Below are 26,103 nucleotides of genomic sequence, written 5' to 3'. Positions count from 1 at the left end.
ATTACATTGGAAATACAAGAAGCTGAAACTACAGGGATGGACTCCCCTTTCAACTTTACATCTAGTACATGATTTTTTTCTCTATGAGTTTAAGAAATCTTCTTGTTTCTCATCTGCACATTAGCCCCCACCGTGTACATCCAAGGCATCCCAAGCAAAGCATCACTCTGGCAAAGGCATAATGTAGAAGTCCTCTACGTCCTGATATCCCTGGATATGCATCCTCAACTTGCCAAGGCATGGGAGCATGTGCTGTGGCTTGCATTCCTGGCTGCATTCCCACATTGTCATACATGGCTTGCTTTCTATGCCCAGTTGGCGGTGAAATCAACATAGCATCAAAGAAAGAATCTGTACCAAAATATTCAAGTTACTGCCTCAAATATGGCTGAGGTGGCTGAGCCACATTTATGGACTGCACATTATTATTTTGAGGAGTAGAAATACCCAAACCAAGGCCTTGTGCTAGCTGCTCATACTGTTGCACTAGCTGAACTTTTTGTACCTCTTTCTCAAGTGCTCTTTTGGGGGATTCCCCTCTCTTGAAAGTCACTTTCTGAGTCATTTTTTATGGTTGTCCCTCATGGGAAACTGATGCATGAGTGTTAGGCCCGCCATGAGAAGCTGATGCATGTGTGTACTCACTCTTTCCGTGCTTGTACTTTCTTGATTTCTTCTTCTTCTTGGCATTTGTTTACACAATCTGAGCCAAATTTTGAGTAAGCTGAGTCAAAGCAGTCACTGCACTTGCAAGCTGTGCATTCAACATAGTAGCATCATCTGACTCACTGCTAGAATTAGTATCACCGTTGAGCTGAGTTGTAGCTTCATGTGTGGCCTGCTCAAAAGGCATTTGTTGTGCTCCCTGCAGCTGTACACAGCTGGATCATTAAGGCTTTCCTGCCTTCTCCTTTGAGGAGTTGTGGAGCTCTCTTGCTCATGGGTACTCACCATGTTTATGGCTGTAATATTCAACTGTCAAAAAGTGCAGCAAAGATATCCTTTCACCAAACTACCGAGGCCCACCTCTTGAGGAAGAGTGTGAGGTGTCCCGGCAACGGAACCAATGAAACCGGCCTCTAATCACTCAGAGGGCGAGCTGTAAATAAGTGCTGAAGTGATTAAAGGTTTAGTTCCACTACAAAGCATATATCACAACCATTAACCATTGCATGATCACCATTTGGCATTTACCCATTTGTTCACAAACAAAACCACTGAAAAAGGAATGGAGGCTAGAATGCCCGTGCTCAACAAACATAGACAAGTGCACCCCATTGAGCCCAAACACCGTGGCACCCCTTTCGGTATTTCTTTATATTTCACAGTGAAATGATTACAAGTTGCATCTGGGAGACCTTCCCTGTAACTGAGCACGAAGCCCCAATTCACTGAGCCTTCGCAAGGCTTTCAAGCATAGAACACCATCACATAAGTGCACTTAACCCATAGGCTCAATCCAAAGGCATTCTCTTGAGTCTTTTCCGAGTGCAATTCCATTGGCTGTCCAAATGCAATCACACTACACTCTCTTTGAGTGGTTTCCAGATGGCATTCACGAAGCTTTTCAAAGCTCCAAAATAAAATCAGCAAAGTACCCAACCAAAGAATGACCCATGTAGCACTGCCTAGGCACCTGTGAACCAAGAAAGAGGCAGCACACAAGGCCAACCAATAGCTTATGGCAAAAAGAAATTGCAGCAACAAAATCACAACTCACCAAGCCCTGAAAACTCGAACCACGTCCTCAATCGCCAAGAGGACATAGTAGCCAATGCCCAATTGCATTCTCAGCCAATGAGGAGTGCAAAGGCATGAAGAAAGAGCATTTACAAGAGCCGACCAACAAGAATTCCACTGAAAAATGGGAAAAGAAGCACTTCTGTTGCGAAGAACTGGGAGTTCTTGGGCTCAAAAGAAGTGTGCATCAGAGAGAAATGCATTGAGAAGGTTTTGGAGAAGTTTCACCGCCAAAAAGTCCTCCAAAACTGAGAAAAACCAGTCAACTAGCACGTGGGACCACTCGAAATTCAATAGAAAGATGTAGCTTTGCAAGAGGAGAGGCCCAGGAGGCTATAGCAGCAAAAAGGTCCAGAAAAAGCCACTTTTGCAAATTCAACCAGCAACAGAAGTGCTCATCGCTGCCCGTTCTACTAAACACACAGAGGGAAAAGCATATCATTGCGAAGGGGAGGCAGAGGGGAAGCCATCGGGCCAAACGGAAGTCGAGGAATCCAAACGGGTGAGGAGTTATGAACAAAAACGGAATTCAGGTGAAGGAAGCTAAAAAACCAGTCCAAAATCTCAACAAAGGGAGAAGATGAGAGAGAAAACCACACGTGAAGTTTAGAAGGCCCAAGAAGGTCCAGGAATGGCAAAGGAGCATGTAGAAGGCACTAGAAACACCTGGAACTCTAAGGGGGCCATTGAAGGTACATGGCTCTCTAGGGGACCCATTAACAATGCCATGTCATCATTTCCCAACAACCACTCTTTTAATTCCTTGGAATGCCTTTGGGCCTAGGGATTAATTACGCTTATGTGCTAGGCACCATGCCGCGTTTAATTACACATTATTAAGCCCACGCTTGGACTTTTAAAACCAAAGTTGTCACAGTCTTGTAGTACATTAAAGTACTTCGAATTTGACACCCCCGTGACAATGACTCATGGATAGAATTACCAGTGAGAGTGGTGCATTGCGGAAGCATACATGAGAGAGAGAGAGAGAGAGAGAGAGAGAGAGAGAGAGAGAGAATTGACACATGAATGATGTTGGATTAGGGTTGGTCATCTCCTCATCTGTGAGCCCCTAAATGAGGAGTGCATCCGGGAGATGGACCATAGGACTAAAAGGAGAGATTTGGGGCTGCCACATGGACAGCAAATAGGCTGCCATGTGGGCAGCACAAGGGAGCAAGTACCTAACAGATGGAAGCCACCATGGAGGGCAGCAAGCGAATAGCACTGCCACGTGACTGTCTGCAGATGGAAGGGGCAGAACTGTGCAGGAAATCCAGCAAAGAAACAAACACTGACATCAGCAACTGTCCAGATGGCTACATCTGCAGCAGACTGTATGGAGGATTCTGGAGCAGATCCGCAGGCTGGAAGTGGACTGACAGGAGGCGCAGCAGCATGGGGCGATGGAGGGCAGAGAAAAGGGCTGAAAGGGGCAGCTCCCTTGCCCTTATATAGCGCCTGGGCTGGCTGGTTGGCTGGCCAACCAGGTCTCGGCCAGCACACAGACTCATGGAGGGTCCCCACAGTCCCAAATCTAAGGCTGTGGATCGGCCCACAGACCAGCAGCCAGTCGGCTCAATTTGGAGGCCTCCAGCCCCTATAAAAGGAGGCCACGTAGGCCTCATTTTGGCATCCAGCAGAGCAGCCTTCCAGGGGGCAGAAAGGAGCAGCAGAAGACCTTCCTTGGGCCTATATCCAAGAGGTGAAGGAGGCACAGAGAAGCTGCACTCTTAGCTCAGGAGGTAGGCTGTCTTCCAAGGGCAGTAAAAAGTGGGGATCACTGGACAAAGAGTCTACATAAGCTCAGAGGAGTATGCGCGCTCAGGGATCTAGAAGGGCCAAGGTGATAATAGTACAGCTTTGCTAAGGACTGAGGAGCACGGTTTGGTGGGATTCTGGCCCTTTTGTCTATTGTATCCATTTTGTGAACGGAAATATACTTTTGTTGGTGCTATATCTCTCTTGGATCTTGATCTATTTACTGGCTTGCACACACATTTATGATTGTTAAGTACACACAAGTAAAGGAGTTTGATTCCGTAGTGAAACACTTCCGCATGTAATTCCGATATAGGATACTCTCTGTAAAGATTCCATTTCTAATGTGGTATCAGGCATGGGGCAGTGGAAGGCGGAGACAAGGGCTGAAAGGGGCAGTTCCCTTGCCCTTATATAGGGCCTGGGCTGGCTGGTTGGCTGGCCAACCAGGTTGGCCGGCCAACCAGGTTGGCCAACACACAGACCCATGGAGGGTCCCCACAGTCCCAAATCTAGGGCTGTGGATTGGCCCACAGACCAGCAGCCAGTCAGCTCATTTTGGAGGCCTCCAGCCCCTATAAAGGAGACCACTTGGGCCTCATTTTTGCATCCAGCAGAGCAGCCTTCCAGGAAGCAGAAAGGAGCAGCAGAAGACCTTCCTTGGGCCTACATCCAGGAGGAGAAAGAGGCACAGAGAAGCTGCAGACTTAGCTCAGGAAGTGCTTTACCCTAGACTGTCTTCCAGGGCAATAAGGTGCGGGGATCACTAGACAAAGAGTCTCCATGAGCTCAGAGGAGCACGTGGGCTCAAGGATCTAGAAGGGCCATGGTGATAGTAGCACAGCTTTTGGTAAGGACTGAGGACCACGGTTTGGTGGGACTCAGGCCCTTTTGTCTATTGTATCCATTTTGTGGATGGAAATATACTTTTGTTGGTGCTATATCTCTCCTCGATCTTTGTCTATTACTAGAATGCACACACATCTATGATTGTGAAGTACAGACAAGTAAAGAAGTTTGATTCCATAGTGAAATACTTCTGCGCATAATTTCTAGGGACGCTCTATCAGTCTTCCACTGTGGGATACCCTCTGTAGGGAATTCATTTCTAGCAAATGAGGCAATGGCAACTATATACAACAAGGGATCCACCCAAAGAGGAAGAGAAGAATGCTCCAAAAGATTATACACAAAGGAGGGAGGGGCCTCATATAGGCCTGCCAAGTGGCCGACCCAATGCCAGCCATGTGGCTGCATAGTCACCATCTTGCAGCATCCCAACGCAACTTATTTGCAGGCTTTTTGGGGGCATTCCAAGAGCCCATTGGCAGGCCCACCAGGTCACCTAGGGTCAGCCTTCACAGCTGACCATGTCGGGTCAATTGACCCGACCAAGCAAATCAGTCAATCAACTGGTCTAGTTGGTCAAACCACCAACCAGTCGGCTGGTTTTCCATCCCTATATAAGGGGCTATTTGCCCCTCAGATTCACATTCTCTTATCTCTTTCTCTCTCTCTCTGCTATCTAGTTTTTAGATGCACTTAGTCTAAGGTTGTTTAACTACGGTCAGAAGCCTCTGCATGTTACATTGGTATCAAAGCCTAAGTGGACAACCTTAGGAGCATGATGATAGCCATGCCGCCACACAGTTCATTCGCTTTCACTCGAATCAATCCAGTCTAGAAGATCTTATTGCAAGTCATGTGCTTCTTGCATGAGCATGTAGGAGCATATAGATTAGGTTTGCATCAGCATATAGGCACAGTCAGTCATTCAATGATTCTAGTCAATCAATCTAGTCAAAGCATAGTCAGACTCGCCACTCAGTCTAGTCAAAGCATAGTCAGTCCAGTCCACGGGTAGCCCTTCATCCGCTTTGGAGTTCAGGCTCTAGTTCAGCTACAGAAGGCCTTCCACACTTCAGATCTGCCCCAGCATAGGTTACAGCATCTGCATCAGCATTCGCTATAGGCTCTACATCAGTATTTAGTTCTCATTAGGCACGCAGCAGGAGTCAGTCTGCCCAGCATCTAAAGGAAAATATGCTGCAATTTGCTGACTAGGCAGCCAGTTGTCACTGCCTCCTGGGCTTGACCCTGGTGCATGTGACACAGAAAAACCTATCAATTTCAAATCCCTATTAGCAGCATGCAATCACTCTATCAAATCAGAGTCCATGTATCCTTATATAGTATGATAGAATACTTACAATATCAGGCCTGATGCAGAATACAAGCCACAATCCATGGATTATTGCAATGATGGTGGTCATCACAGAAGTTATGTAGGATTGACCCACTTCTCGACTTCTGTATATTTTTATATAACGAATATCATCCTGTAACTCCATCACAATTCATATTCAGATTAGAAAACTGCACTTGCTACTATAAAAGAAGATGAGATACGCATCCATTCTTTATATAATAAAGAGTCTGAGTACAATTGTCTACCCATTTGTAGTAGAAATCACAGATCATATCATTCCTGTGCGTGTGCGTGTGCGTGTGCGTGTGCGTGTGCAAGTGCGAGTGCGAGTGCGAGTGCGTGGGTGGGTGTGTGTGTGTGTGGGGGGGGGGGGGGGGGGGGGGGGTGTGTGTGTAAATGTGAAACGCAGTAATATTAAGTATTACCAAAAAAGAGTATGAATGTGAAAATAAAAGTTACCTTATAAGCTGAATTGGATTCTTCTCTGAGAGTCCCTTCCATCAATTCAGCTCTAGAAAGGCTCATATTATCAGTTAGAGCAGCAACATAAAATCGAGGATAAAACCTCAGCTTGTCAAGGACAGCAACAAGATTGAGCATTTCAGCAGTATGACCTCCTAATTTATCATTTAATATTAAGCAGACAACACAAAGGTCTTAGTTCCAAAACATAGTCCCTTGCTTCAGCATTTACCTTTTCATGGCAATACAATCCACTTAGTGCAAAATCTTTGGCATTATTAAAACAAATAAAAGGATCAAAAGTAAAGGTCTATACAAGAGCTATGGATACAAAAGTAGAGACGTGTCTTTCATTGATTTGACAAAGGTTGACATATATATGGCAGCAACGGACAAAACTTCTTCACGCAACAATCTTTTCTTTGAATCAAGCAAACAAAAAGGCTTTGAAAAAGCTCATAATTTCCTTGAGAAGATAAAAGTTCCAGCATTTATTGCTTTTATAACAAATACCCATATTTATGTGCAGCCAATAGGACTGGCCTCGAGCACGGCATTCTTTCCCTCTCTCAACGCTTCAACCAAAGTGGGTGTTGTAGAATCCCGTAGGATAGAATAGATGCATCTTGCAAGAGGTGTGAGAGCACAATGAAAGAAAGATGATAGTTCTCTATTATGATTGTGAGAGAGAGGACTCTCTCTTATAGAAAGGGGGAGAAGGTAATACCTTCCCTACATAAGCGGCAATCAGCCCCTACATCAGTGGGAATCAATCCCTACATCAGTGGGATTGCCTGTCTTACATCATCACTTAGGTCACACACTAGACACATCATAGCACTTGATGTGCCTTTACAACACACACAAACACACATGTGACTCCCCTAGATGCACACATGCACCATAGAGCAAGCCCTTGATCATACTTACCCCAACAAACTCCCCCTCAAGGGGTTGCCTCTTGCAGTGTCAAGGATACATCTAGTCTCATAGTTTCTCAAGCCATCTCATGGTGGTCAAGGATTAATCTATGGCTAGGATCTCATGCTAGCAAGGGTTCCCAAGGGTGTGAGGTTCACAGAAATGGGATAGTCAAAACACATATCACATGGCCTACATCATATGGTGACCAGAGGTGATTTACATAACATATTCTTTTTGGAGTACTACTCCAGGCAGAGAACCTCAAAATTTGACCAAGTGATGATAAACAAAAAAGACAAAGTGCCTAAAAAGCATAGTCTTCATTTTCTTCATTTGTTGATGGAGTTCTTCCTTCAGGCATAATTGGTTTGTTGTTGAAGTAGTCCTTCTTGTCTTTAGCTTTTTCTTTTGTAGACTTCTTTCCATTCACAACATTCCATATCTTCTTTTTCATAAGCATAAACTTGGCTTTTGTTTGCCAAGTATGGAAACTAGTTCCATCCAACTTCTCAAAAAAGGTCTTAGCTTCCATGGCAAGGTCTTACCTGAGGGCAGTGTCTAGTGCCTTACAAGTGAAAATATGAGCAAAAATAATCCTTCAAAGTACAAGCATTTAGTGTAGCAAAGACTTGTAACCAAATTCCATACTACAAATCAATGATGCTTTCACTTGCATGCTTCATAGAGGTGGCTAAATGAAAGTATTCCAAGCAAATCCAGGTATAGCAACTTAAAGGAAAGCTGTAGCCACAGTTGTACTGATGCTATTCAACACTTTAAAACATTAGAAATGCTAATGTAGCATCAAACTCACAACATTGTCAAAACTGTCCAAAACAGAGACCAGAACTTGGAGGATGCAATTCTCACAGCTCATAGCTCTATTCAAGGGGATTTTTATGCAGGAACAAGGGCCTTATACCAGAGAAGAGCTACCAACAAGGAGGGGCGCAATGTTGCGCCAGGTCACCATAGCCAGGCTTGAGAAGACAGACTGGTTTTTCGTCGTTTTCTCCTCCATCTCTTGTCCAAATGAGCTCATATTTCAGCAGCAGCTTGCCCTCAGTGTCGTCCAGCACGAGCTCAGAGAAATTTGCAAATAGGTAAGTACAGAGGCAGCATTGCGCAAAATTTCGTCAGAGAGTGTGAGTGTTGGCATTGTGCGTACAATCGAAATTTCTCTGATTGCTTGCAGCTGGAAGTTCGCCCATACATGAGGAGTTTGCAGCTCAAAGGGTTTGGGCAATGGTCGTTTGTAGGCAGAGAACAGAGCTCTCAAAGATTTGGGGAAGAAGAAGGAAAATGGAGAAGATGAGAAACTAGTAGTTTATGCTAGAGATAGCATCTAATGCTAGGCTAGGCTAGATCTAGAACCTAAAGCTCTGATACCAATTGTAGAATCCCATAGGATAGAATAGATGCATCTTGCAAGAGGTGTGAGAGCACAATGAAAGAAAGATGATAGTTCTCTATTATGATTGTGAGAGAGAGGACTCTCTCTTATAGAAAGGGGGAGAAGGTAATACCTTCCCTACATAAGTGGCAATCAGCCCCTACATCAGTGGGAATCAATCCCTACATCAGTGGGATTGCCTTTGTCTTACATCATCACTTAGGTCACACACTAGACACATCATAGCACTTGATGTGCCTTTACAACACACACAAACACACACGTGACTCCCCTAGATGCACACATGCACCATAGAGCAAGCCCTTGATCATACTTACCCCAACAGGTGTTGGTCGTGTCCGAGCAGCAGTTTTAAAGCTCCAAATTCTTAACACTTGGGAGAGATTTATGCATCGTTACTCTATATTTACTTATTCATGTCTTTGCTCACATGTGAGTCGTGACATGACCTCCTGCGTGTTAATGCTCAAATGAGGCTTGGGATCTTACTCCATGTTCGTCGGACTAAGGACACAGCCAATGGGGGTGACAGAGTGGCACTTGTCCGAGGGAGAGCTACTGCAAGGAGACCGTAGCAGACCACACAGGTTGATCGACGTCAGTGCTTTATCACGGGTTCCATTCCCTTGCAGCATTGGCCAAGGACAGAGCCTATGTCTGCTGAGACCCTACTATCCATTCTCAAAAACCCAGTGGACTTGATTCCTCAACTACCACACAGAGGTCGATGCCCACAAGAAGCAACATATCATCTAGCCTATGGACTCCCGCACCAAATTGGTCAACAGGGCAAGTGCTTCCTAATACTCTTTACTTTCCATCAGTAGAGCTGCAACCCAGGCCTCCACTCGCTACCTTTAGAAAGTTCTCCTCTGCACGAGTCCCATTCAAACATCTCTCAACAGAATAATATCTGCAGTTCGGAAGTGCCAAGAATCTTGGCAACAGTTGCGAAGATACCTCGGACAACCTTAGCAGTCTTGGCCTTCGGAATAACAGAAAAGAAAGGTCGCACATCTGTGAGAAGGTTATGAAGTTCTTTCCCTTTCTCTCCTGCGAAAGGAGATCCGAAACCTTGGAGATTGCCTGCTCCTTTATACGAAGGGGCATGCACATGGACAGTTGCTATTCAAGGCATCCTACAAGAGAAATGCTTTGGGTAAGTGAAACTGCGGCCAATTTCTATACAAAATCCGCGAGAACAAGCGTAGACAACCGATTCCTTGACAGAATCTGAACAAAAATCTGAGAGGACAAGCTTTGCAACAGCAGAACGATTGGTTTCTTCGCAAAAAGAGCGAGGATGAGAGTTTAAAACATAGATTGCTGCACAAAATATAAGAGGACAAGCGTTTACAACACCATAACGGCAGATTTTTAGGCTCCAAAAAAAGCGGATCGATGTGACAAAGGGGATGCATGGGAAAACAAGATAGAAGATCGTCTGAAGAGAGGGAATCCCCGTCAGGAGCCGGTTCTCGAGAGGAACCGGATACACCAATGCAAATTGCAATGTTCATAAACTTTAAAGTTAAAAGCTTTAAGTCATAGAATTGCAGATCATAGAAGCTCAAGCATATAATATGCAAAATACAAGAAAAGGAGGCCATGCCTCAAGCCTGAACAGAAGGCCTCAGTACCAAATAGTAAACAAGACTCTCAAGTCAAGTACATGGTATATAGGAAAATAGAGAGTAAGGCTTGCCGCCTAATGGTCTATAGGAACAGAGGACTCTCCCTCATCCTACTGAGCCTCATCATCATCCTCGACCTAGGGGTCATCATCCTCAGGCTCAGCCTCAAGAGCACCCTCTGCATCACTGTCGGAGTCCTCATGTGGTCAAAATGTGGTCAAAATCCAAGATACGGTTCAGGAGTGCAATCTACCCTGAACTTGTTAAGCAAACGCAAGTTTGCATTAACAAATACAAGATCATTTGCCTTCACCCCAAGCATGTTCCTCTTTTTTATTGCAATGTTCCCAAAATTACTCCACAACCGCTCAACGAGCAAAGAGCTAGCCCCCCGACGGAGTATACTAATGGCCATACCCTGCAACAATGGAGTATCTACCCCATAGTCCTCCCACCAACAAACGGAGGAAATCTTGAACCTACCTGCCTGTGCATCCTCCAATCCAAATAACCCTTTTCCTTGCCTATAAAATGACAGTTCCTCCCGAACCTTCCTCCTATCATCTGCACTTGGGACAAGTCGTCTCAATATCTGCTCCCATCCTTGCACCACCTCCGTATCTGTTTCTTGCCCCTTCCCTTGAAATTATGGATCCAAAACAAAGGTTGCAGCCTCTAAAGGTGAATAATATTCCATCCGCCGAGAGGTTGCAAGTGCCTTAATCTCCTCCTTCCTCCAAGCATATACGTCATCAATGCCCTAAATAGTCTCAATCATCCTATCCAGCCCTTCATACACCTTCCCAATGCAAGGACTATCCCCATCAATAAGCCTCAACATCAAAATAATAGCCTTTGAAACCCGAAGCAAGAGGCAAACGTCATCCCAAAATATGTCATCCAAGACAATGGTCTTCCAAGCTATCTCAATTGAGTTTTCAGCTTAAAAGGACGCCTCAACATGATAAAATTATATGCAAAGCACGTCTCAGAATACTTCAAGAGATTCTTGTTTGGGGATATCTTGCGAAAAACAGCCAAGATGTAGCAGTGGCGAGTGATGAAAGAGACAACATGATTACCCATATCAAAGACAGGATCCACCCAATCCAACTTACCAATATCCTTCAGGAGATTATTCAGCCCATGTGCCATGCAAGGAGTGAAGGTAAGATGAGGGTACTTCACTTCAAGAATCCTCCCCGCTGCCCTGTTGGCGTTCTCACCATCTGAAACAAACTGGATGACATGTTGTGCCCCCACATACTCAATGGCCTCCATCCAAATGCTAGCCAACCTCTTGGCTGACTTTCCCGCCTCTGAATTATCAATAGCTTTAATGAAAAAGCTAGCCCCTCTAGAGTATGCAATGATGCCCTGAATAGAGCGGCTCCTAGTGTCACTCCATCCATTTCCCATCAATGTGACATTGCATCTCAACCATATGTCTTTGATGGGAGCCAAAGCATGCTCTATGGCCGTCTTTTCTGTCGCCAAGATCGTGGTGCGCAGCGCCTCACATGAGGGGGTAGTGTAAGATGGACCAAATGCTGCAATCTCCTTCACTATATCAATGAAGTAAGGATTGCACGCCTTCACTGTGGGCAAATCTGCTCCATAAAAGAATCGGCCCACTGCTACATCTACCTGTGCCCTCCTCCCAAGATGCCATGAGGCCACAAGGCTAGCCTGCACGACTCTCGAAGCCCCTGGATTGGCAACCCCTAAAGGTGTGGATGAAGCTCTACTCCCGAAGAAGGGAGGCAGAATTGGAAGAAGCAGGCGTTGCTGCACCTGGGGCTGGTGGTGGCACTGGTAGTCGACCTTGAGGATCAAGAATGGCAGGTTGCTTGTTTGCCTCCATGTCCAATTTCTCTGCAAGTGCCACAAAACGTGTATGCTCATGATTGGGAACAGCGGGGCAACAATTAATGCCATGATTTGGAGCTTTGCATAGATGAGCTCGAACTCGGTCTGCCCCTCCACTTTTTCCTTTGTTACAAAAGCGGCAAAGCCACTTGCATGCTCCTCCTCCTTTCGAATTGGCGTACTTGGATACGGGATCCACCTCCTTCCACCACTCGGATTTCTGGTCCGTGTCAATGCCTCTTGGAGGAGCCATTGAGTGGGCTGAGAGAAGAGGGAGGGAGTTTGGGGAGAGGGGGGGCGGGGGGGGTGCTGTTGGTGGAGACTTAGAGAGGGCTGAGCACCGAGTAGTGAGCAATGAGAGAAGGGGACTGAAGGGAGTTGAAGGAGTAGAAGGGAGTGGAAGGAGAGGGGGCTGAGTGGCTGAGTGGAAGGGGGTGGAGAAGGGAGTGGAAGGGGGTGGAGAAGGGAGTGGAAGGGGAGGGGGATGAGTGGAGAAGGGAGTAGAAGGAGAGGAGGCTGAGTGGAAGGAGAGGGGGCTGAGTGGAAGGATAGGGCTGAGTGGCTGAGTGGAAGGGGGTGGAGAAGGGAGTGGAAGGAGAGGGGGCTGAGTGGAGAGGGTTCAAGGGAGTAGTGAGGAGAGGGGCTGAGTAGAAGGGAGTGGAAGGAGAGGGGGCTGAGTGGAAGGAGTGGAAGGAGAGGGAGGAGAAGGGAGTGGGAGGGGAGGGGGCTGAGTGGAAGGAGAGGGAGTAGCAGGGAGTGGGAGGGAGGATGGAGAGTGGGAATACCCCCTATCGGCAGCTAAAGATGTTCCCCGCGCAACCCTAAACCAGGAACACCGTTCCCTAGCCTTTCCGACCGCATTCCCAAAACTGGGAACGTTCCCGGGCGTTCCCGGTAGGCGCTACACCTGGGAATGGCATTCCCACGTTCTAGGAAGACGGAACACCATTCCCTGGTAACTATGATCGCAACCCTCTTCCAGCCCCTCTCCCCTCCATCCCAGCCTCTCCTCTACATTTCCAGCCCAGCCTCCCCTTCACCCCCCTGCCATTCCCCCTTCAGTTCCTTCTCCTGTATTGCCACATTGCTGCCCTCTCAAAAACTGCAGGGATGAAGGAGTTAGAGCTCAACATCTCCTGATGAGAGAGGGCCAGTGTTTGTGGGTGTGCCCGCCCCACCCGTGAGGATAGACTAGGGTATGCTGGTCCCTACGTGTGTGCTCTAGGGCCGCAGCCTGATCAGTGTTGAGGGGCAGGAGGCGAGGCTCTCCCTTAGGGCTGTTGGCTATGGAGGCGCCTAGGAGGCAAGGCTGTCGGCTAGGGAGGCACCTAGGGGGTTGGCCCTGAGCAGCCCCCTGCAGGGCTGCTACCAGGCCCTTTTATAGGGCAGAGGTGGGTCGTCCCACCCCCCTTTGAGTCGGCATGCTGGTCTGTGGGGTTAGCCACCTTGCAGGCTGGTCGGCCAGTCTGCCCTACCCGCCTAGGGAGGGGCGGGGGCTATATATAGGCCCCCCCTCAGCCCTCTTTGGAGCATCTTGTGCAGCAACATTGCCAGCTCAGTTGAGCAGATTTGCGTGCCTTGTAGAGGAGTGCTAGGGGAGAGTTGTGGAGCAGTTCATCCACTCCTCTCTCTGCCTCCTGTGTTTGTGGCTGTTGAGCTGTTTGTCTGAGCTCTCGAGCAGCCTGTTGGTTCCGAGGTTTTCCCCTAGTTGTAGCGGGGTTTTCTCCAGAGATCACTTGCGTTCTCATGTGCCTTTCTCTCCTCTATGTGTGTGTGTGTGTGTCAGGCGTGATATCTCTCTCTGTTCTGTTCATTTCCACTGCACTTCTCACATGGTATCAGAGCCACGGTTGGCTTGAGACCCAAGGAGTGGAGGAAGTCTTGAGCCAACACACATAGAGGAGGATTAGGGTGATGTTCGGAGGTGTCTTTGAGGAGGAGTGTGTGCGAGGAGTGGACTGTTCGGCTGACCAGCGAAGGGTGACTTTGAAGGGTGTTTTCAAAGGTGTTTCCAAGGGACAGAAAGCGTGTGAAGGTACATTGGGCTGTCAGACCCTTCATCCTCGTCGTCAACCTTCTCCTTTCTTCAACCCTTAGTTACTTCCATCTCATCCACCTTCTCTTTCACTTCATCGTCCTCTTCACTCCGACATGGTGACTTTGTCCGAGATGGCAGAGAACAAGACTAGAATTCCAGTGTTGCCCACATTTCCGGTTGATTGGCAGTTGGATGGGCTGGATTACAGCGTTTGGCAAATGTTGATGGAATCTGTGTTACAGTCATACGACATGGCAGATTTCGTCTTGATAGGTGTTGCCGAACCAGATCCCCTCATAGAGGACAGTGGCCAAAAGTACATGGGACCATTTGGCATACATGTATAACCAAACCTCTCTCATGAAGAGGGTTTCACTGGAGGTCCAGATGAGGTTGGTGAATCCCAAGAAGTCTTCATCGATGTGGGAACACATCAACAAGTTACAGGAACATCAGCAGGAGATCCTCCAGGCAGGGAAGCAGATTTCATCAAAGGGCATGGCCATAACTCTCCTGTCCCAGTTATCCTCTCAATACGGGGCCTTTTAAAAATTAATCCCTGATCACCAATGGTAGGGTGAATGAGTTAACCTGGGAGGAATTGGTCCCCATGGTGCTTGACCAGGAGGAGCACTTCGTCAATCGTACTTAAGACAGTCAGCATGAGGCTTTGACAGCTGATCATGCAAGATCAAAGTGCGAAGAGAAGCAAAGTACAAGGACACTGCAAGCAAAGCTGTCTCACTAGAATAATGAAAAGAAAGCAAGTACAAAGTACATGAAAAAGACCCTAGAACTAAGTGTCCTAGGTGTCACATAGGACTAAGTGTCCTAGGTGGCATAAAAGGCACTAGAACACTGAAGTGCCTATAACTATGCCTACAAGGCACATACCAAGGCCCATAGGGCATCAATACGACCGGGAGAAGATGGCCTACAAACCCCCCTCCATGGTATGAGCTGAAGTATCCTGGAAACGTCGCAGAATACCTGGTATTTTCTAGTCATAGTGGCACATGTTCATCCCAAGGGATATAGCCACCTATGAATGTACAAGGCAGGGCAGATCATGTAACAAAGGGAACCAAGTGTAAAGCCTGACGAAAAGCTTCAAACTTGGGACGAGGAAGTGCCTTTGTAAACACATTTGCTAAGTTGTCCTCAGTCGGAATGTAGGACAACTCTATGTCTCCCGCTGACAAGCGCTCTCGAACATAATGCGAACATAATGATAGTGAACCTCAATGTGCTTGGTATGCGCATGAAAGACTGGAGCACTCTGGTTGTCAGTGGAGAGAGTAGTGAAGGATGGCTAACATATATCAAGATCTGCGAGTAACTGTCGAAGCCAAACACACTCAACTGTAGCAGTGAAGGCTGCCTTGTACTCAACCTCACAGTTGGAAGTGACAACTGTAGGTTGCTTTTTGCTGAGCCAAGAGATGCATGAGTTACCAAGCAAAAAACAGTTACCAGTGTGGGTGTAAGAACAACCTGCCTAGTCACTGTCCGTGTAAGCATGCATGATAAGTGAACCCTAATCACCATAGAAGATAGCTAAATCTTGAGTACCTCTGAGATATCTGAAGACTCTCTTCACTGCCTGCCAATGCTGTGAACTAGGCATGTGCATGAACCGGCTGAGCTGGGATACAACATACTATAAATGAGACATCCAACACCCTGCTAGTAGCGGGTGACATCACATGGTGGACTCCCATCAGAAGCAGAGAATTTGAAGCCAGGTTCCACTAGAGTAGAGATTGGCTTGCAATCCTCAAACAGGAAACGTTCAAGGAGCTATCCAATGTACTTGGACTGAGTCATCATAATACCCCCCTCAACATGAGCAAATTGAATGCCCAAGTAATAGTGCAGCTGTCCCAAATCTGACATTTCAAATGACTGCTGCTGCAAATCAGCCTTAAAATCTGAAATATGCTGAGTATCGGGGCCAGTAATCAGCATGTCATCCACGTATAAAATCAGCACCAAAAAATCAGAACCACTCCACAGGCATAAAGAGGGGCTCTGTAGAACTGTTCTAAAAACCAAGGGACAGTAAGTGTGCATGAATTTTGGCATACCATGCCCTGGGTGCCTGCTTCAATCCATAAAGGGCTTTACGCAGCCGGCATAGCTTGTTTTCAGATCCAACAACCTCAAAGCCAGAAGGTTGTGACACATATACCTCTTCCTGCAAATCCCCATGAAGAAAGGCAGTTGATTTTTTATCTTTAGAACAACAAAAAAGCTAAATTTGTATGATTGGACTTATTCTAGTCTTACAAAGGTAGATATAGTTTTGATTTCAAGTTGATGCACCTGCCAATGCCTGTGGGCTGCGATGGCAATGACACATCCGATGGTGATAATCCTGGAAGTGGGAGCAAAGGTCTCCTCAAAATCAATGCCTTGTTTTTTAGCATATCCTTTTGCAACAAGGCGAGCTTTGAACCGATCTATGCTACCATCAGATTTCCTTTTCAATTTGTAGACCCACCGTGTACCAATGGCATTCTTGCCAAGAGGAAGATCTACCAATTCCCATGTGTCATTTTTCTCAATAGACTTGAGCTCAGCTCGCATAGCATCCATCCATTGCTGCATCATGAATAATAGGATCAAGAGGAGGTTACAAATCGGCATGTAAAGGGGGCTGATCATTGCTTGTGGAAGGGCCTGAAAGTGGCTCAGGTTGCTGGTCAAAATCCCCCCCTGATGGGAAAAGAGGTACCAAGCTGTCAAAAGCATCAAACACATCAATCTCTGGCTTTGCCTTGCAATCCACAAGAAAAGAAGCTGCATGTTCAACAAAGATGACATCTCTCCTGACAACTTCCCAGTATTTGGTTGGTACAACCGATACTCTCTGCTCTCCTGGCTGTAACCAATAAATATGCATTTGATTGCCTTATCATCAAGCTTATGTCTCAGCTGAGATGGTACATGGACATACGCAAGAGACCCAAAACTATCATGTGTGAAAGTGAAGGCTTCTTGCCTTTCCATGCTTCATAAGGTGTAACAGTCCTCAATGCCCTTGTAGCAGTCCTCAATGCCATTGTAGGTGATCTATTCAGCACATAGTTGGCACACATCACTGCATCAAGCCAAAATTTATTGGTCAAGGACTTGGCCTTAAGCATGCATCTGACCATGGACCTGTTCTTTCTTTCAGGAACAAGATTATACTGAGGAGTGTAAGGAGTAGTGCATGAGTGAACAATGCCCCATGAAGCCAAAAATGCATCAAACTCCTTTGACATATACTATCCCCCCCTATCTGTGTTGAGGGTGACAAGCTTGCATCCTGATTCATTCTCAACCATACTCAGCCACCTCTGAAAGCATGAGAACACTTTAGATTTGGCTTTTAAAGCATATACCCAGCAATATCTTGTGAAGTCATCAATTAGAGTCATGAAATATTTGTACCCTCCAATGGCATTTGTCCTCATTGGGCGACAGACATCACTGTGCACTAGCTGCAATTTCCTTTGTGAGAATTTTGGACAATCTTTTTGTTAAGGAAACCGATGCATCTTACTCAAAAGACAACCCTCACACACATGTTTGGAAACTGTGTGAGTTTGAGGTACATCATTTGCCATGCCCTGTGAATGTAACTTGGCAAGAGCTCTATAATTTAGATGACCCATTCTCTCATGCCAAAGATGAGTTTCAGCAAGCTGTGAATTTGAAATAGCAAATGCTTCAATAGAAAATGCAACTAAGTGATAATCAAGGTGATAAAGCCCCTTTTGCAAAGTGCCAGTGAGAACTATGGCATCATCATCACGAAGATCATATACTAGGCATCTCTATCCATCAAAAATCACTCTGAAACCTGAAGTGGCAATTGCTGAACTTGAAATCAAGTTGACTTCAATTCCAGACACAAAAAGAACATTTGTCAAAGTGATAGGATGGCTTGAAATGGATGTGAGCTGCACATCTCCAATTCCTTTTACAGCATAGGAAGCATTATTAGCACATGTGACAATCCCCCCTCGAGGAGCATTAGCCAAGGAATGAAATAGCTGTCTGCAAGAGGTTACGTTCTTGAAAGCACCACTATCAAAATACCAAGACTGAGCATCATTAGCAGAAAAGAATGCATCAAGTTTCGAGGGATCAAAAGAGCAATGGACAGCCCATGCCCAATCATCCTGGAGAGCATGTGCATGTGAGGCATCTGCTGGCTCATGGGATTCAATTGCATGTGAGGCATTTACTGTCAATCCTGCTTTCTTCTTCTCCGAAGCAATGCGCTCCTGCATTCTGAAATTTCATGCCCTGGCTTGCGACAATAGTTGCATCTTTTCTTCTTTGACTTATCTGCTGTATTTTGAGATGCATTGGAGGAATCGCCACTATTAGGCGCATATTTAGGCTTGCCCATAGGTTGGAAGCCTTGCCTTTTCCTTTCTGCTGTGAAGCAAATGCATGATCAAGAATAGTAGCTTGCCTATTAGCACAACTTTGCTCTTCCTGCAAAAGCAAAGTGACTAACTAATCAAAGGAGTAGTGGTCTGGATTACCCATGGCCACTAGTCGAAGGGTTGTAGCAAACCATTGATATGTATCTGGCAGCCCATTCAATGTGGTACTGACAAGCTGAGAATTTGACACCACCTCATCAATATTGGCAAGTTGTTCCATGAGGTCCTTGACCTTTGTCAAGTATGCATCCATAGAGTCACCTTCATTCATGCTGACTTCCTGCAATTGCCTTCTTAAATATGCAACACGTGCCTCATTGCGAATTTGATAAAGAGAAGCCAATTGCATGACCGAATGTGTGGAATAATGATTCTCTTGCATGATAAAGCAATACAGGATTGTGCATTTGCATCTCTTGCATCCCATCTTGTTTGTTCCCGAGTTGGAGAAGCAACAACAAGGGTGCTAGAGGATAAAGCATCAGGAGTCGTCCCCCCTGCAGAGGGACCAGCATTAGGGGCAGCCACTGCAGCATTGGCTGGCCTCAGATCAGTCCCAAAAACAATGTTCCAAAAATTTCTTGCAACAAGAATAAGACCACATCGGATAGTTGGTGCCATCCAACTTATCATCTTCACTAAGAATGCTAAATAAATCATGATTGGTGACAGCCATTGCAAATAGGACAAGTCAAAAATGCACTGACAAAGTGACCCAAAAGATAGCCTCAAGGCTTGCAACTGCAAAAAAATAGGACTCGCTGTCCAAATCTGGAAAAGCTCCAAATTAAGCTGTAATTTGCAAATGTGATCAAATGGCCTGCAATTTCTTGCCAATTTCACTGCAAATCTGAAAGTATCGTGCAATCTGCCTGCAATAGACCCAAAAGCCCCAATTTGTATAGCAAAACTGAGCCAAAAATAGGGCAAATTCAGGAAAAGCCCCAAATTGTCTGCAAATCTACAATCTACCTGCAATGTCCTGCAAATCTACCAAATACCTTTTCTCCTACAAAATCGTAGCCCAAATGCAAAAGCCCCGATTTCTCTGCAAAATGGCCGCCTGCTGGCAAAAGCCCTAAATGACCAGCAAATGAACCAACTACTAGACTGCAGCGAAGCAGGTACTGTCGTAGGTGTCAACGCTTGACAAGCTGTTGTACGACAGAGCCGTACAGTTGTACGGATGAATGGCAACCTTGTACGGCTATTGATTCGAAGCTGATGGGCAGGCGATGGAAGCACGTACAGCAGATGACTATGCAAATGTACAGAGAAGGAGAATGGTATGAATGGTCTGCAGGCTGGGCTGCACATGTACACCTGTACGGACATGTACGGTAAGCAGCTGTACAGCGCAATGTTGTACGAATGACAGCGTAGGTACGACGTTGTACGAACAAAGGTAGTGCGACGCTCCAAGCTTTTGCTGCAGGTACGTACGACTAACAGGCGTAGGGGGTACGACACAAATAAAGGTAACTAACGAGAGTTGTACGGATGACTAGTGAGAGATGTACGGAGGGGTTCTCCCAAGCTTGGAATGGAGAGGGTCAAGCTCACAAGCAGGGTAACTTGCTCTGATACCACTGTAGGGTCAAAGTGCGGAGAGAAGCAAAGTACAAGGACACTACAAGCAAAATTGTCTCACTAGAATAATGAAAAGAAAGCAAGTACAAAGTACATGAAAAAGACCCTAGGACTAAATGTCCTAGGTGTCACATAGGACTAAGTGTCCTATGTGGCATAAAAGGCACTGGAACATTAAAGTGCCTATAACTATGCCTACAAGGCACATACCAGGGCCCATAGGGCATCAATACCACCAAGAGAAGATGGCCTACAGATCAAAGAGGAAGAAAGCAGTTGACAGCTGAGGAAAGAGACGCTCTCAAGGCATCTCATACGTGCAACCGATGTGGCCAGAAAGGTCATTATTGGCGTCAACATCCCCAACAAAACGCAGAGGGGTCCAGTAACCAGGTAGCCAATAGTGTGACTGATGCGACCACGTATACTCTAGCCTTCTAGTCACACGCACTGCCAGCAGGCTTTCCGGATCCAGATGGAGGATTGCTTGCTTGTTTCTAGCAACAGGACCTGCCGCTCAAGTGCACTGAGCAGGGAGTCATTTATCGAGGCAAGGTTTCAAGCGGAACTTCCCGCTGACTCAAGTGGCGGTTTGTTACCAATTTCTATTTTGTTTGTACGTTATGACCTGGCAGATTCAGAGGGGGTATCCTTGTGAGCTGTTATATGCCCGTTGTCATTGGAGCATTGAAGTTCATCGATCTAGTGACAGTAGACCAGTTTGGACTTGAGAGGGGGCTTAAGAGGGGGCTATCTAAGCTCTGAGATACATGCACCAGAGGCAATATCAGCTGGATTATTGTTCCAGGATCCTCTGTTGGAGTCATGTACCAGTACAAGCAGTTGGGTTGTTGTACCAATTGACCCAGTGTACCATTACCAGACCAAAGGCGTGTACCTAGCACCTGTGACCTGGGAGCAACAGTTTCAGCTTTTCAGTGACCGTGCTGAGGCATTTCGTGCCATGAAGGGGCTTCTTCGATAGTACCTGTGGCAGTCTTCCGCGGTGGAGCATCACACGATGGATTCCTCCAGTTCTTCCAATGGTGCACCCAGCTCCTTGGCGTCTCTATTCCATCCAAGAGCTCACAGGGGGTGTTAGAGATCAACATCTGCTAATGAGAGAGGGACAGTGTTTGTGGGTGTGCCTGCCCAGTGAGGGTAGCGTAGAGAGTGAGGGCCTATGTTGTGGCCCGTGGGTGTGCCCCTCCCCCCTGTGAGGATAGTCTAGGGTATGCTGGTCCCTACGTGTGTGCTGTAGGGCTGCAGCCTGATCAGTGTTGAGGGGCAGGAGGAGAGGCTCTCCCTTAGGGCTGTCGGCTATGGAGGTGCCTAGGAGGCAGGGCTGTCAGCTATGGAGGCGCCTAGGGGGTCGGTCCAAAGCAGACCCCTGCAGGGCTGCTACCAGGCCCTTTTATAGGGCAGGTCGGCCCACGCCCCTTTGAGTCGGCATGCTGGTCTGTGGGGTCGGCCACCTTGCAGGCTGGTCAACCAGTCTACCCTACCCGACTAGGGAGGGGCTGGGGGCTATATATAGGCCCCCCCTCAGCCCTCTTTGGAGCATCTTGTGCAGCATCATTGCCAGCTCAGTTGAGCAGATCCGGAGCAGCTTTGCCTGCCTTGTAGAGGAGTGCTCGGGGAGAGTTGTGGAGCAGTTCATCCACTCCTCTCTGTGCCTCCCGTGTTCGTGGTTGTTGAGCTGTCTGTCTGAGCTCTGAAGCAGCCCGTTGGTTTCGAAGTTTTCCCCTGGTTGTAGTGGGGTTTTCTCCAAAGATCATTTGCATTTCTCCTGCGCCTTTCTCTCCTTCTCAGTGTGAGGCGTGCTATCTCTCTCTCTCTCTTCCGTTCATTTCCGCTGCACTTCTCACAGAAGGGTGTGAAGGGGTTTGTGCCCTTCTTCCCCCCATAATTCAGTAAGAAACCTTTAACAAAAATGGAAAAAAACAGCAAAGGCAATGTGGCAAAATGAGAGGAAGGAGAAAAGAAGGAAGAAGCAAAAAAATCAGCAGCTCAAACAACCACCAAAAGGAGAGACTGATGACATCAACAACCGACGCAATCACAACTGTCTACAATCGAGCAATACAGCTGTGCAAAAGCTAGCAGCAGCAACAGCCTCAACATCAGCCCTAGCCTCAGCATCAGCGTCAGCGTCATCATCAGCAGCAGCACCATCATTATCAACAACACCACCTTAGCTTTGGCATTGGCATTAGCATAGGTGTCAGCATTAGCACCGACCCCAACATGCCGTTCTAGTCTGACTTCCACCATACCCCCTATGCCTTCTTACAGTACTCCTCTTTTTCGTCACCCCTACCCCTTAGCCAAACACCCTTTCTCCCTACAGTTGGGCTCACCTCAGCTATCTCCCAGATGTCGCCACACCACTCTCAAGCTTCTTTCATCCCTACCCCTATCCCCTATCCCTCCCACTCACTCAGCTCCCCTTCATAACTTATCCATATCGGTCACATCAATCACACCATATTCCACCTGAGGCCTAGGAGCAGCTCGACATGGAGGCTCATCGCCTACGTGCACGACAGATGGAGTAGGAACGTTTTATCCCTAGCCTCAGTCATGAGATACTACAGGTTTGTAAGGAGCGTGCTGCCGTAGTAGCAGCGGTAGCCTCAAGCAATGGGCCAGTAGTGGAGGCACCAATAGCCGAGATACTTACAGGTTTGTAAGGAGCTTGCTGCCATGGGCAGCCTCGAGCAATGGACCAGTAGTGTAGGCACCAATTGCCACCATACAATAGGCATCGAAGGGACATTCAAATGGGTGGACGTCACGAAATAAGAGCCTACGAAGCCTGCCGTTTCGGCCACCATTGTTGGAATCCGACCACCCAGCTATAGCACCTAGGTTGGATGTGGGTTCCATCCACACAGGGCGGGGTTTATTATTGGTTCTGCAATCGACTCTTCGGAAATATGTGAAACTACCTGCGTTGATAACACTCAAGAATTTGCCAAAGAATGCCAGCCGGCAACGTGGTCTCATCAAGAAAGCCGTATTTGACCACTTCAACGCCAAAGGCAAAAACACACTAGCCTGAAACAACATTGCTGTCCATGAGACGAACAACTAGATTTGGATAAGTTTGGACATTCGTAACGTACGAACTAGATGAAACAGTGTTGGGTTAGATTTTATGTATGTAATCTTTCTTATGTATGGAATCTTGGAGCTCAAATCTTGGCAATCATCATACAACTTCTACTGAGCCAATGAGGCTCTCAACATCAAAGTTCAAGGGAACCCTCACACCTCCACCACTATCATCGACAATGCGACCAGCTTCTTGATTCCACCCTGGGAGTGCTGGAGCATGGGATTGAGATGCATGGTGCATAGGACGGGATCTCACTGGGGAGCAACCTCTTATCGTTCGATTCAGTGACTGACCTTGCAGCACTGTACAGGCAGATAATTTCACGGGACCACCCTAGATCCATTTGAATGAGGACCTCACAGCTCTACAGGTAGAGGAGAGGCACAACCTTCAACAAAGCGCGACATCGCTCGCAACAAGGTGAAGTGGGCAGTGGTTGGAGATGGGCGGTTTCAAATAGGCCTTCGACGAGCATTTGGCACTCCAACTACAATGTCTATGAGTCTACACAAAGACCCATCAAAGTCCGAAGCGGCCTTTGCCTATAGTCAGTGGATACACATGGGAGATAGCATACACAAATGAAATTCGGGAGACACATGGAGTGTGTGGATCAGGATCATCTCTCGCAAGGATGATATCTATTAAGAGGCGTGACACATTCCAGATTTTTTTAAAGTCGAATATGGCACACCTCTTAACAAAACCTCTTCTCCCGAGACCTCCCACATTCCCAGAGATCTACGTGAGGAAGCTGCGACTTCACCCTACACAGCCCTATATCCAAACATCATGGATTTCGTGAGCTGCGGGGAAGCTCTCCTTGTTGGGGACTTCAATGCGGAGCGGGTACACAACAAATATCACTTATTAATTTCCAAGATGACTCTATTTTATTGCCGGATACTGATCTAGATGAGGCACAAGTATCTGCAAGCAAGCAAGTCCCACTCAATTTTTACGGGCACGCTTTCTTGGACATGGGAAAGATACATCAGCTTGTCATATACAATGGTCTGGACCGATGGGCTTCCTCAGGTGGATTTACTTGCTTTCCACATGGGGTGGGGGGGGCTCCAACATAATTAACTCCCTCATGGGATCCCTTGCCTTCGCCCCCCACATCACTGACTTCTCCGTCTCTCCACCACCACCAAGAGTTGACAACACCTATCTTCTCTTTAGTATATCCACCCCCCACCACAAAACGCACACCATGACACCATCCGTACACACTACATATCATGGCATCCCCTTTTATCATAGCCTTTCCCTGAGTACTCCACACATCTTTCTAGGTTACTTACAGATCTCAAGGATATGGGTTTATGATCTTCAATACATCCACAGTAGCCATGCACAAAGCAGTTCACAATGGACGATCTACCAGTCGACATCGTCACATCCTACTCATGTTTGGGGGTTCTTTTCTCTTCTCTGATTTTCACAATGCGACCAGTGATGCAGGCTCGACTGAGTACTGCTGCAGGTTCTTTTCTCTTCTTTGATTTTCACAATGTGACCGGTGATGCAGGCTCAACTGAGTAGGGATACACCGCATTTGCTAGACTTGAGCGGCAGTGCTTTAACGCTCATTTCCAAGATCCCTGGACCGAGTCTCTTCGCTTTGACTTCTTGGTCCGCCCAAAGGGAATGTATGGCAATCTTTGCTGGGGCCTAATCTATCAGAGGTAGCGAGGGCACAATTGGAGAGCGCTTCAATCTTCAAGCTCCAGTGGCTACTTTTATAGTTTCAATGCTTGTGATACAAACTTGCTCACCATGGAGCATTCATAGACTACCTTGGAATTTGTCTGAACGTGATGAGAAAGGGACATGTTTATATGGACGCTCAAAGGGAATGACGAGAACGCCTCCTAAATGGGATCGCCTGGCAGCCATCCAGAAAGTGAACCATTGGAACGAGGATATAGTCCTGTGCAGGTCATCTGATGCGTGTCCCAGATGCAGACCCTCGCTCGCAATATTTTTGGGGAGGCGCCAACATGTTCTGCCCTGTGTTCTCGCTATGATTTTTGAAAGGTACCTGCATCTTCCCTCTTTGTCCTGTTTCCCCCTCTCTCTCGTTTTCAGTTCAGATTTTTTCGGTTCAGCTTTCAGTTGAGTTCCATTCAGGCACTTCATCCAGTCGAGATAAATGGGGAAGAGAAACTGAATGTCTTCACAATCGTCATTGGGCAGATACGAAATGATAATTCGACGCAAAAAATGGAGTTAATGCTGCGATTTGTCACAATGGAGATTGGCTGCGCAGCTGACCTGAACCCAGGACGATGAGTGTTTTGAAGGAACGTGTCATGGAAAGTGGGGGATGGGGTCTGGATGTTCCCCAAAAAACGTAGAAGAGACGGGCGACCAGCAATCCCAGCAACGATAGAACCAACATCTCAGATCTTATATAATCTCGGAGTGGCTGAGCCTTGAGCAAAAGAATGACACTACGTCAGTACCCCAAAAGGAACTTAAAACATGGGTAGTCGTCAATCGTGCTGGTTCAAGTAATTAATGGTCTAAATAATCATCATGATCAACGGCCCAGATTGCGCTGCATCCGCAAGCCGTTGATCATGATAGATGAGTTTATCATCAGATGGTTGCTAGGGGAGGCCTTTCCCTCAGGTAGAAGTGCCACGCGGTAGGTCGTCAAAGTCGATGGGGGCAAGGAGGGTATTTTTGTTTAAAATTGATTGTGATGTGATGAGTGAGTGGAGAAGTTTTCAACACGTCATACGCTATGGGAGGTTTTTACCTTGATGTGATGGGCGCCTCCCGAAGCAGCCAGCCACCAATTTTTTGCATGTAGAGGAGGTTGATCCAAAGGCTAGGATCGATTCTCCGAGCCCAGTAACTTTAAGAGTAGGGAAGTAGCAAGCTA

The 26,103-nt window shown here is 46.8% G+C and overlaps 1 protein-coding gene and 1 pseudogene across 2 annotated transcripts in view; both read right to left on the bottom strand.

Moving 5' to 3' along the window:
• LOC147903321 (UDP-N-acetylglucosamine transferase subunit ALG14-like protein) overlaps positions 1-25,669 on the bottom strand; it is a 38,483-nt gene extending 12,814 nt beyond the window's left edge. Inside the window, exons 1-3 of one of the 2 annotated variants that reach the window (XM_087372579.1) lie at positions 25,488-25,669; positions 6,170-6,327; positions 5,712-5,840 (exon numbers count right to left, since the gene is read on the bottom strand). In XM_087372579.1, the coding sequence (XP_087228705.1) occupies positions 5,712-5,840; positions 6,170-6,327; positions 25,488-25,614 (414 nt within the window). In that variant the 5' untranslated portion in view covers positions 25,615-25,669. The remainder of the gene's footprint in view (positions 1-5,711; positions 5,841-6,169; positions 6,328-25,487) is intronic. The other variant, XM_087372580.1, reaches the window with a different exon arrangement.
• Positions 10,362-11,563, bottom strand: LOC147903322 (uncharacterized; annotated as a pseudogene).
• Positions 25,670-26,103: the final 434 nt, after the last annotated feature.

Source organism: Dipteris shenzhenensis, chromosome 3, assembly GCF_047967505.1.
Source record: "Dipteris shenzhenensis isolate YYH24624 ecotype China chromosome 3, Dip_SZ_1.0, whole genome shotgun sequence".
NCBI lineage: Eukaryota > Viridiplantae > Streptophyta > Polypodiopsida > Gleicheniales > Dipteridaceae > Dipteris > Dipteris shenzhenensis.
Note: the sequence above shows the minus strand (reverse complement) of the source record. Positions and strands in the feature narration are given on the sequence as shown.